This window comes from Rhinatrema bivittatum, chromosome 8 (assembly GCF_901001135.1).
Source record: "Rhinatrema bivittatum chromosome 8, aRhiBiv1.1, whole genome shotgun sequence".
In the NCBI taxonomy this organism is placed as follows: Eukaryota; Metazoa; Chordata; class Amphibia; order Gymnophiona; family Rhinatrematidae; genus Rhinatrema; species Rhinatrema bivittatum.
In genome coordinates, this window is record NC_042622.1 from 41,194,908 (window position 1) to 41,206,867 (window position 11,960).

Genomic DNA, 11,960 nt, shown 5'->3' on the forward strand with positions numbered 1-11,960 from the left:
ACATTTTCACTTTCAGCAGTAGTGCAAATCTCGCAGGTGAAAAGTACATGGTGCACTTTAATTTTCAGAACTGGCGCAAAGCTCTAGTGTGAAAAATATACAGTGCATTTCCACATTCAGAACTGGTACAAAGTTTGCAGGTGAAAATACACAGGGCACTTTCACTTTCAGAACTCATACAAAGCTCATGGGTGAAAAGTACACGTGCATTTTCACTTTCAGCACTGCTGCAAATCTCACAGGTGAAAAGAACATGGTGCACTTTCATTTTCAGAACTGGTACAAAGCTTGTGGAGAAATGTACATGCACACGTTCACATTCAGAACTGGCACAAAACTCAGAAATGGAAAATACACTGCACTTTCATTTTCAGCACTGATACAAAGCTATCAGGTGAAAAGTACATGGTGCACTTTCACTTTTAGAACTGGTGCAAAGTTTGTGGGTGAAAAGTACATAGGCATTTTCACTTTCAGCACTGGCACAAAGCATGAAGGATGAAAAGTGAACAGTGCACTTTCACTTTCAGAGCTGGTGCAAAGCTCATGGGTGAAAAGTACACGGCACACTTAAACATTCAGAACTGGTACAAATCTCACAGATGGGGAGTGCACCTGATCCTGGTCCTAGTGCAAACAGTTTGAGAATTGCACCCCTTCGGGCGCAGCCGCTAGTCCAAACATTATGTTCGTCGTCTTGCTACCTCCTCGTTAGGGATGACTTTATATTGAGGACAGAGTCTCTGGTGTATCCTCACTGTTCATCAAACGTATGTGGAAAGTGAAAGGGATCAGCACGTTTGCCCCATGTTAGTGCTGTGCGCTGCCATGCAGAAGAGCTGCATTCCACTTCCAGGCCAGACCTGTGCTCCCCAGCATCCACAGCCCCTGGGGAGGGGATGGGGGAGGACAGGGCATCCCCCCCCCCCCCCCCCCCACCACCACCACCACCACTGCACAATGATGCAATCCAGCAGCCACACTTGGGCTCCACGTTGGCCAGGTTCCGGAAGGAGCAACGGTTTGTGGCCCCCGGGCCAAGCACTAGTCACTGCGATGGCCGGGCTGATCTGTGAGAGGGAGAGCAAAATAGGAGAAGAAGCCCTGGGATAATTAGGAATGAAGGGTCCTGGCAATGTTAGCCCAGTGTAGACCGATTCAAATTCAGCTGGAAAGACCAAAGGACCAAGAGGAAACTGCTGCCCCCAACCCTCCACCACCACCATGAAAAAAATATTAATCTCAAAGGTAAACGAATTAAAAAAAAAAACTAGAGAAACAAGGGGGTTGTTCCATGGGCCTTGTGACAGAGCTGCATGAAGCCGTGCAGGGAGCTCTGCTTCTGTCCCCGGGGCTGACAGACCGGGGCTACTGCAATGGCGGCTTTCATGAGCTTCAGCTGGGAGAGAGGGAAGAGTTGGTGAGGCAATCCCACAGCTGTGAAATCCCCGGGCGGGGGTCAGGGTGCACGTGTTCCAGGGCCTGAAGGGAGTCTCGGTCTGTGGACTGGTCACTGTAATGGCCGGGTTACCGAGGGAAGAGGATGCAACCTTATTGTGGGGAATCGCCTGGTGGCCATGCATGAAGGCTGGTGGTGCCTCAGCTTCAGCCCCCAGCCCCCATCATAAACAGCTGTGAGCAGGAGTGGAGCTGGTTCCAACTGGGTGGAAAATCTTGGAGGGGTGCAGGAAGGCGAGCTGGGCCCAGAAAAAAAAAAAAGAAATCCACACAAACATTTGACAGAATGGGGATAAGATCCGACTCTCAATGCTCAACTGAGGCAAGTTCTCGCTAGGTTGCCAAGAAAGAACCAGACGTGGCTGGCTGGTGGCAGTAATGGGTGAAGGCATGTATGAACCGCAGAATGAAGGATAGATTAGAATATTTTACCCCAGCTCCTCAGGGGCAAGGTTAATAGGCTGCATGTCTCCTACTGTGTGGCAGTACTTGGCTTCGGCCCTCGTCTCCAGTATCGGGGCCATGTCAGCAGCAGTCACAGCCCACACCAGAGCAAAGATCAAGAATGGAACAGAAATTGAAGCTCAGGTCTTCCACTTGCCTGAACGGCATTAACCACTGAGGGTTTTTTTTTCTTTTTCTTGGGGCGGGGGGGGGGGGGGGGGAGGTGTAGAAGGTGTTTGCTAGTTCAATTGTCTCTGAGCCAGTGTTGCAGGAAATAATCCCATATCAGACTTTATCCCTCACAATTTTTTTTTTTTTTTTTTTAATGCAGATGCCGAAGAATCTGGAGGTTTTGCTCAGGACAACATATTTTGGGAATATCATGCTGCTGGTGAGAAGCTTTTTGGTGGAGGAGGAAGGGAGCAACGGGTTATGAGGAAGGCTCTGGTCTAGACTTTTCGTTTTCCTCACTCCTCCTCTCGCTGACCCTCTCTGGGGCCTGCTCTTCCCTTGGCGCCCGTGGCCAGAAAAAACCTTCCCTGTGTTCACATCCTGTCCTGTTTCTCCCAGAATCCCGATGTGGCCAAAGCCCCGCTGAAGCTGGAATTCCAGGTGTCCACACCACCTCGTTTCATCATCAAGCCGCTCAGCACCACGGTCTCCGTCACCGCCACCGTGGACATCTTCTTAATGCCCGCAGATCTACCGCCAGTGCAGCTGTCCAGCATGACCATGGTAGTGCCTAGCATATTTCCTCGCACCAAAATAAGGGCGTCATGAGAAGCACAGTGTGCAGGGCTCACGGCCCGTTACTCACATTGAAAGAAGGGGCTTCTCAAGTGCAGCCTGTAGGCAGCAAGGTTTTACACCATTCTTTTTTTTCCAATAAATATTGGTTGGGTTGACTCGTGCCCTTCAGCTGCTGCTGCTGCTGCTAGTTATGCGCACATGAAGCCGGTGCGAGATGGCTGAGGGAGAGGAGGGTTGGATGAGGGGATGGCTTTCGAGAAGCTAGAACAATGCTCTTCTTGTTTCCATCCAGGAGCTGAAGCTCAATGCCAGGGTTTCCTTGAAGGGGAAAAGGCTGCAAGTGCAGATGGACCTGAAAAAGTAAGAAGCGTTCTGGTAACTCCATGCAGGGAAGGCGCAGCAGCAGCACGCAGGAGCAGGCGCCTGCAGGGCCCAAGCAAAGCAAAATTACATTTACTGGCGCAAACACAGCATGCAACCCTTGCCACGCTGATATCCGGCCTTCCTGTGGGCAAAATAATCCTTGGAAAACCCACCCACTGAACAAAGTCCCTCATATTAGTTCCTTAGAAAGGACAAGTAAAGACAAGATAGAAGTACCAAAGAAGCCAAAACATCCGGCGGCAGGCAAGGGACGGGAACTCGGTGACTGTCCAAATGCTGTAGTGCATCGTAGTTCACACTTAAACCGATAACCACCTTGTGGTCTTCATGATAAAGATTTATACAATTCACACCCAAGTGATAGTTTCCCCATGTTTCGTGTATCCCATAAGCAATCATTTCGATTTTAAATTATACTCAGAAATGTATTTGTTTCCAGTTATTGGCTGAGTGCAGGTGCCTTTGCTTCAGAAGGCCGGAACTCACTGAGTTGCTGTTGTAAATTCTTCCCAGGAGACTAGGGAGCATGATTCCTTAGACTAAACGTGATTAGATAGATAGAGCATTATTTTACCATTTCATGGCAAAACATTTAGCTCCCGAGCTGTGCCTGGGAAGCAGAGCAGGTGCTGGCAGGCAGCAGCATGGCCCGAGGCTCCTGGGTCAGAATACCAGAACTTGTGAGAGTTAGCTGCACAAGCTCTGTCTTGATAGCTCTGCCCTCACTTAACCAGGGTCCTTTGCATGTTCTAAAATCAAAACAAATAAATCTTTATTCAGCAGATTGGAATTCTGGCTCCTTGTGCTCACATTCTCCTTACCTTTCAGGTTCCGAATGTACTCGAACAAGTCAGCACTGGAATCCCTCGCGGTGAGTACCGTGCTGGTCGGGGATCGGTTTTTTTTTGTTTTTTAATTTTAGTTTATTTATGCATGCACTTTTTCCTAAACCACCTTTTCAAATTTGTGATCAAAGCAGGGGACAGCAAAACATAAAATATTTAAGTAATAATGCTTATATAATATAATCTATATATAAAATAACAACTCCACTAACCTAAAAATTACAATCAGATGAAAATCTTAAAAACCCCACAGAAACAAATCCCAACTCTGATTACTATTGGAATATAGGAATGATAAAACCCAGCAGAAACAGTCTGACCCCTAAAAAATGTCATCTAGTGCCAACAAGGTACAAGATTCAAAAGCTCAATGGAAAAGCCAAGCCTTTGTTAATTTGTTCTATAAATGAGATGGTCATTTTCGTTCAGACTTTGCCTTTTTTTCATATTAATATTATGAGACCAGTATCACTAATGGCAAAATTTTACAAAATTAACACAGGCATCTTTCAAGATCGTAGATAAATACACCTCATGGAAAGCGCTACACACCAAAAAGGTGCATTCCTGGCATAATGAATACGGGGTGCCCAAACCAACTAGAAAGAGGCAAGGTCCCCAGTAAGGGGTTTCATCTAATCTCATGGCCTTCGGTGAAGGGACATCAAGTTGGGCCTTACAAGCAGATCCCATCACACGAGAATGCATTCAATGGGAACGAGAATTTTTTAAATCACATGGTCTCTTATACTTTAATGCCTTAATAGTCAGTTTCAACGTTTTTCAATTGGACTTGCTTGGCGAGCGAGCAAAAGTAACTATCTGGAGTCCTTGGCTTGCTGTTCCATCGCTCATTGCTTGATCGGGATCTCATCTTGCTTTCCACTCACAGCTGATCCCTCTGCAGAGTCCTGTGAAGACCCTGCTGCAGCTCGTCGTTATGCCGATCGTTAACGGTAAGACCCTTCCCCCCCCCCCAGTACAGGAAATGATTTCCTGGCTGTAACCTGTCAGCATTTGCTAAACTCTTGCTCCCGTTTCCTTGCCCATAGAAAAAACAAAGCGAGGTGTGCAGATCCCACTGCCCGAAGGCATGGACTTTACCAAGGAAACCGTCACCAACCATGCGGTAAAACTTGTCCACCACCCAACCACCTTAATCAAAGACATTTCACTTTAAGACCAGGCTTTTAAATCATCTGCTCTGTAGGCATTCTAGCTCATGGGGGTCGGAGCGTACTATAGGTCAGGGGTGGGCAGTTCCGGTCCTCGAGGGCCACAAACCAGTCTGGTTTTCAGGATATCCCTAATGAATATGCATGAGAGAGATTTGCATGCACTCTGCCTCAGTTGTATGCAAATCTATGTCATGCATATTCATTAGGATATCCTAAAACCTCGACAGGTTTGTGGCCCTCGAGGACTGGAATTGCCCACCCCTGCTATAGGTGTTTAGGCCTGCTGAGGTCTTTAGGCTGCTGCTGAAAAGAGGTGAAGATGAAGTCACGTTCCTGGGACCCTATTTTTCCAACGCTGCTCTCAGGCTGGTCCCGAGGCCCTTTATGACAATGGTATGAAACACCCAAATAGCTTCACAGCACCCGGTAGGGAGGGAGTCCTAGGCATGGTAAAGCAGTTATACAAATTGATCCGGGAGACGATACAGTCATAGGGGTTAAGAGTCAGGACCTGAGAGAGATCTTAATGGGACTGCATTGAATGTAACCCTTACCTCAGATTTGCTATTTATAAGCGACAGTCTGTAATTATTTAGCATCAAAACTTTCAAAATTATACAAGCAGCCATCTCAGGAGGAGATGGCATGGTAGCTCATTTCTTGTTTATAGGTTACGACAAATCTTTCAAAAAGGGGGGAAAGGAAGGATGGAAAAAAGCTGATTTTGATCCTCATCTGAGAAGAAAGTAGTATAGTCTGGGGAGGGGGGGGGGGGGGGTAGGACTGGAACTCAGATTTAAGATTTCTGATTTGAAAGGGGGCTAGGTCCTGGTACTGAAATACACATTTTTAAATTTTGCAGCAGCAGCAAAATTACAATTCAGATTTATTGAGCATTATTTTACACTGACCCAACATAAGAAATTATCCAGAGCAATGGCAGTCAAGATCACCCATCTTAAGAGGGGCCCAACCTGGTCGTGCTGGCCAAATACAAGTTATTTTTAATGGCCTATGAGGAATACAGTTTTGTCCAGGATCACTTGTCCTCGAACTCTGCCCTGAGTTATCTCATGAGCTACATCTACTCTTTTACACTTCTAACTGAAACTCCTCAGGTAGATACCTAGTGTCCCCCTCGCCCTTGGCAGCTCCCTGTTAGCTAACAGCTTTGCATGCTGGAGGAGGAAGCACTCAGCCTTGATCTTTTCTGTGACTACATTTTCTTCTCCTCGCAGGGTTTTATAGTCATTGGAGGAGATCTCCATTTCTCCAAGAGTCTGCGGGAGGTGATTGAGAAGTACCGTACGCCTCCCACCCCCAAACCCACTGCCTCAGACTGAGGATCTGGAGCTCCGGTGCCTCGTCGGTCTCCTGCACCAGGACCATCTTCCTCTGGATCTCTGCATCCTCCACCTCTTCCCATACCCTCCTATCCTTCTGTCCTGCTTCCTTCATAAGAGCACGTGCTACTGTTAGAGAGCTGTCAGAGCAGCTCATGCTCTCAACATCTCCAGCAGAAAAATACCCTCCAGTCTGTAAGTTTGCCTGATAAAATATACAATTAACTGTGGCACAGTGCACAAAAGGTGGAGTAAGATGGGAGCTGAGCAATGCAGAGGTTATTCCTGTGCTGCCTTAGGGCAGTGTTCCTGAAGTATAGATGAACATTACAAAGCTGTTTCCAGACCTAATACATGCAGATAGGGGTTCTTGATGAAGAACTATCCAGATTAACCTTTAGAATGACTCAAAGCTATCAGCTATTTCCTTGTACTAAGCATGCATATGCTTGATTGCAGGTAATCCTTTGTTTGCAACATGTGTATGCTTTCTGGAATATATGGAGAGCAGCACAATACAGTTCTTGTTTAATTTTGTTTTTTACATGCATTTGAAATGGGTTCCTAGAGTAACTGATATGCATTGGATTATTTACATAAGAACATAAGAATTGTCATACTGGGACAGACCAAGAGTCCATCAAGCCCAATATCCTGCTTCCAACAGTGACAATCGAGGTCACAAGTACCTGGCAAGATCCAAAACAGTAAACAGATCCCATGCTGCTATCGCGCAGTGATACGTAGTGGCTGTTCCCTATGGGCCAGATTTTAGTACCTATGCATGGGCGTAGATTTGTGCGCGCACAAATCTACGTGCGCGCACAAATCTACGTGCACATGTTATAAAATCCGGGGTCGGCATGTGCAAGGGGGTGCACACTTGTGCACCTTGCGCACGCTGAGCCCTAGGGGAGCCCCGATGGCTTTCCCTGTTCCCTCCGAGGCCGCTCCGAAATCTCCAAGACCGCTCCGAAATCTCCAAGACCGCTCCGAAATCTCCATTCCCTCCACCCCCCCCCACCTTCCCCTCCCTTCCTCTACCTAACCCGCCCCCAGCCCTACCTAAACCCCCCCTAACCTTTATTTTGGAAGTTGCGCCTGCCTCTGGGCAGGCGTAGTTTGCGCACACCAGCCAAGTGCCGGCGCGCGATCCCCCAGCACGGCCGCTGTGCCGGAGGCCTCGGTCCTGCCCCCGCCCCTTTCACAAAGCCCTGGGACATACGCGCATCCCGGGGCTTGTGCGCGTCGCTGGGCCTATGCAAAATAGGCTTGGCACACGCAAAATAGGCTTGGCACATGCCCCTATGCGCGTAAATCCAGCTGGATATACGCGCGTAGGGCTTTTAAAATCTGCCCCTATGTTACTTGATTAATAACAGCTTATGGACTTCTCCTCCAGGAACTTGTCCAAACGTTTTTTAAAGCCAGCTACACTAACTGCCCTAACCACATCCTCCAGCACTGAATTCTAGTGCTTAATTGTGCACTAAGTGCAAAAGATTTTTCTGCGATTTGTTTTGAATGTGCTACTTACTAACTTCATGGAGGTCTCCAAGTCTTTTTATTTTTTTAGAGTAAATAACTGATTTACATTTACTCTTTCTATTCCACTCATGATTTTATATCCCCCCCCCCTCACCCATGTTCTCCAAGCCGAACAGTCCTAACTTCTTTAGTTTTTCCTCATACGTGTTTCAATGCAACTATATGTTTTTTAAGGTGCGGCAACCAGGACTATACTCAGTACTCCAGGTGCAGCTTCACCATGGAGCGATATAAAGATAGTATGACATTCTCCATTCTTTACCTTATAATTCCTAACATTGTTTTCTTTTTGACCGCTGCCACATACTAAGCCGGGAATTTGAAAGTATTGACCACTATGACACCAGGTCCTTTTCCTGGGTGGTAACTCCTAATATGGAACCTAACATCGTGTAACTACAGTGTGGGTTACTTTTCCCCATGTGCATCACCTTGCACGTGTCCACATTAAATTTCATCTGCCTTTTGGATGCCCAATCTTCCAGTCTCGCAAGGTCCTCCTGCAATTTATCACAATCCATTTGTACTTTAACTAATATGAATAATTTTGTATTATCTGCAAATTTGATCAGCGGAGTCGTCATATCCCTTTCCAGATAATTTGGCTTTGGCCCCTGTACAGATCCCTGAGGCACTTCACTGTTTACCCTTCTCCACCAATAAAACTGACCATTTATTCCTACTCTCGATTTCCTATCTGTTAACTAGTTTACAATCCGCAATAGGACATTGACTCCTAAAAACCATGACTTTATATTTTTTTCAGGAGTGTCTCATGGGGCATTATGTTAAACACCTTCTGAAAATCCAAATACACTACATCCAAAGTGTCACCATTATCCACATGTTTATTAACCCCTTCAAAAAAATGAAGCAGATTGGTAAGGCAAGATTTCTCTTGTGCAAATTCATGCTGGCTGTGTCCCATCAAACCATGTCTTTGTATATGTTCTGTGATTTTGTTCTTTAGAATAGTTTCCACGATTTTTCCCAGCAATGAAGTCAGAATCGCTGGTCTATGGTTTCCCGATGAGTAGCAGAAGTCGAACTAAAAATGTCCATGTAGCTCTGTGACAGTGGCAAACAGCATGAAGGTGAAGGATGTGGATGAGGGAAAGGGCAGGTGTAGAGATGTCCATCTGCTGTCCTGCACTCCCAGGTTCCCGCAGTGACCCCTGTTACGTTACACGGCCTGCAATTGATCTCTCTTGCATACATTTGTCTAATCCCTTTTGGAACGCAATCATACTATTTGCTTCTATAGCAGCCTGGGGCAGCGTTCTGTGGGTTAGCTGTGTTGTGGGAAGAGGCCCGCGGGGGCCTGAAAAAGCTCATGTGCTATAACATCTTTTGCTGATCTTTAAAAGTGCTCACAACTTGCTACCAATCTCTACTCTTAATTGCTATCAGTCGAGAAGCCTTTTGACCATCACGAAAACAGGAGGCCAGCATGCACAATACCTCCAATATCTCTCTCATGAATAGTAAAAGCCAAACTAGAGCTCATTATTGTGGCGACAGTGGCAGGACGGCTTTTGCTTCATATGCCTCACTTTGCACTTACCCATACTGAACCTCACTGCCAATATTAGTGCCCATCGGCGCTCTTCAGCATTTGCCTTGGTTTTGATTATCTGGAACCAGTTTGTAGGATCTGGCAAACTTACCAGTTCACCGTTTATTCCTTTTCCAGATCATTTAAGAATATACTGAACTTGGTCCCAGGACAAGTTGATGCAGAGCACTGTTTGCCTTTGTCCATTATGAGAAAAAAAAAATCACCTTCTGTTTTCTTTTTTTGACCCATGAGGCCTTTTCTTTCGTATTTATTATAGCACTGTTTCATTAAGAGCCTTTGGGGGAAGGAAAATTCCAGCATATTATATCAAATGGAGCTTGCTAACACCTCCATAAAACTTCCAGCACATGAGTGAGACAGAGCATATTTTTCTCTGTGACTAAAGATTCTGGTTTTTTTGGACCAACAACTTCCTCCTCATCTGGGCTTCCCACCATGTTGAAACCAGCCGGTAGATGTTAGAATACAGCACCACAAGCCTTTATCGTGCTCAGCTATAGTGGTTCCCCTTCCCCTCTAGCCCAGTCATTGCAGTGTCAGCGCTCTGTCTGGCTAGCCAGCATGGCCCACTACTCCTTCATAGCCGAACAGGTGGGTGTCGCAGGTGTGCCATGGACTGGGTCACCCTCCCCCATCCAGGCTCCACAGAGACCCCCAGCCCCAACTGACCTGAAGGCCAAAAGCCAGTCAGGGATCCAACCTGGAGCTCCCACAAAGCGAGTCAGTGCAGAGCACTACCCCCGAGCCTGGCCTGGATTAACCATTCTGCAGGTTTTCTGTTATCCCCTAGTTATAAGTAAATAATTTGCTTACATTGCTTACTTCTATTTAGTGTTAAATACAAAAAAAATGTAAAAAGTTCATATGTAATATGGTTGTGAGGTCTGGCCTGGAAGAAAACTGAATTTTGAATCTCTTATTTTACCTTCAGCACTTATTGAGTCTTAATGTCTTGTCAGTTGAGCAATGGAAGGGCCGAGGGGGCACCATTGTTGGGCTGTGCTTAGGGCATCGGCTGGCCTTAAACCAGTCCTGCCCCGAGTCACTGGGTCCGTTCCATCTTAAGCGACGGAAAAGTGTGAGAAGTGAGAGAAAACAAGAAGTGGAGGGCAAAAGGAAACGTGTGGATAGAGAGAGCCCACCCCCACCCAGCAACTTCCCTAGATTATAGCCCCACAGATGGGCCCTATAAAGCACTGAGACCTGCACTGGTCAGATTAATAGAATCCATGAACAAGCTGTCGCCTATGGCTGCATCTAATATTACAGCCTGAGAAACTGCAGGGAAGACCATGAAGAGGGCGTCAAATGAGTGTGGGGAGAGATTGCCTTAATGGTATTTTCTTTTTATAAACTTGTTCTGGCTGCCTAACCCTTGTATTCAGGGTGGGTTGTAGCAGAACGAAACTGTTGTCCTAAAAAAAAAATAAATAAATAAAACCACTCCAGGGTGCTGCCGATGCCATCCCTATCAATTCTGGACAAGGGGATGTCTCTTATTCCTCCTCATGACTGCTTTTGGTTCTCCCACACTCTTATTGCCTTAAGAGTGACCAACCAGTGTACAGTGAGAATACCACAATCGAAAAATAATTCAGTCTTTCATGGAAGCCATTTTAAAAGGAAAATCTTCTTTTATTATAACAGCAGGTTCATAGTCATTATTCTAAAATATGGAGCAAATTCCTAAGCTCGTTGCAGGCGATATTCCTCCAAATCAAACATAAGGATTACAGATATTATAAACATCAACAAGCACTAAAACCAGCGCTTACATGTGCTCAAGTAGACCAGTGTCAAGGGACAAGATCGCAGCAGAACTTGTACACCCGAGTCAGAACCAGAACCCAGGGAACCAACATCTGCCACCTCTGGTTCCACTGTGCCTGGCCAGTGCATGCTGCAATCTGCTGCTCTCCCCTCTGAACCCCATTATTTACAGCCCCCCCCCCGCAGTATTGCATTTAGTGCACACTGTGCCAGAGTGCAGGTGGGACTCACTTTTATACCTGGAAACAAACGCTCAGAAAGAACAGTGCTGGGCAACAAAGCACGGCCCAAGCAATGCCTACAAGTGGCTTAGAGCGAGATCCAATATCAAAAGATGGAAAACAATCAGAACATGGCTGCAATGTGCAGAAGTGGTTGCATAAGTCTGATACAGAGCTAGGAGCAACAGCATATAAAGTCACATCAGTTCTCTCTGAACCCACTGTGCTCTATGGCCTCTGCTTCTTTATCTAAGAAGTAAAATAAGGACCCACTAAGTTTTGTTTTGTTCTTTTTATTAATTGTATTTCTTGCATCCTTCCTAACACCCTGCCTGATGTCACTATGTTATGTTCATTTTATTGTATATGCTTTCTATTTTATTTCTTGTTTATTTTAAATGCTTTCATTGTACCTCATGTTGATTTAAATGGAAGAAATG

At 46.1% G+C, this 11,960-nt stretch overlaps 1 protein-coding gene across 4 annotated transcripts in view; it reads left to right on the forward strand.

Annotated features, from left to right (window-relative positions):
* Positions 1–7,277, forward strand: part of PLTP (phospholipid transfer protein) — a 33,716-nt gene extending 26,439 nt beyond the window's left edge. For all 4 annotated transcript variants that reach the window (XM_029613648.1, XM_029613646.1, XM_029613647.1 and 1 more), the window contains exons 10-16: positions 2,234–2,293; positions 2,473–2,637; positions 2,945–3,012; positions 3,865–3,907; positions 4,774–4,837; positions 4,934–5,010; positions 6,298–7,277. In XM_029613648.1, the coding sequence (XP_029469508.1) occupies positions 2,234–2,293; positions 2,473–2,637; positions 2,945–3,012; positions 3,865–3,907; positions 4,774–4,837; positions 4,934–5,010; positions 6,298–6,402 (582 nt within the window). In that variant the 3' untranslated portion in view covers positions 6,403–7,277. The remainder of the gene's footprint in view (positions 1–2,233; positions 2,294–2,472; positions 2,638–2,944; positions 3,013–3,864; positions 3,908–4,773; positions 4,838–4,933; positions 5,011–6,297) is intronic.
* The last annotated feature ends 4,683 nt before the right edge of the window (positions 7,278–11,960 follow it).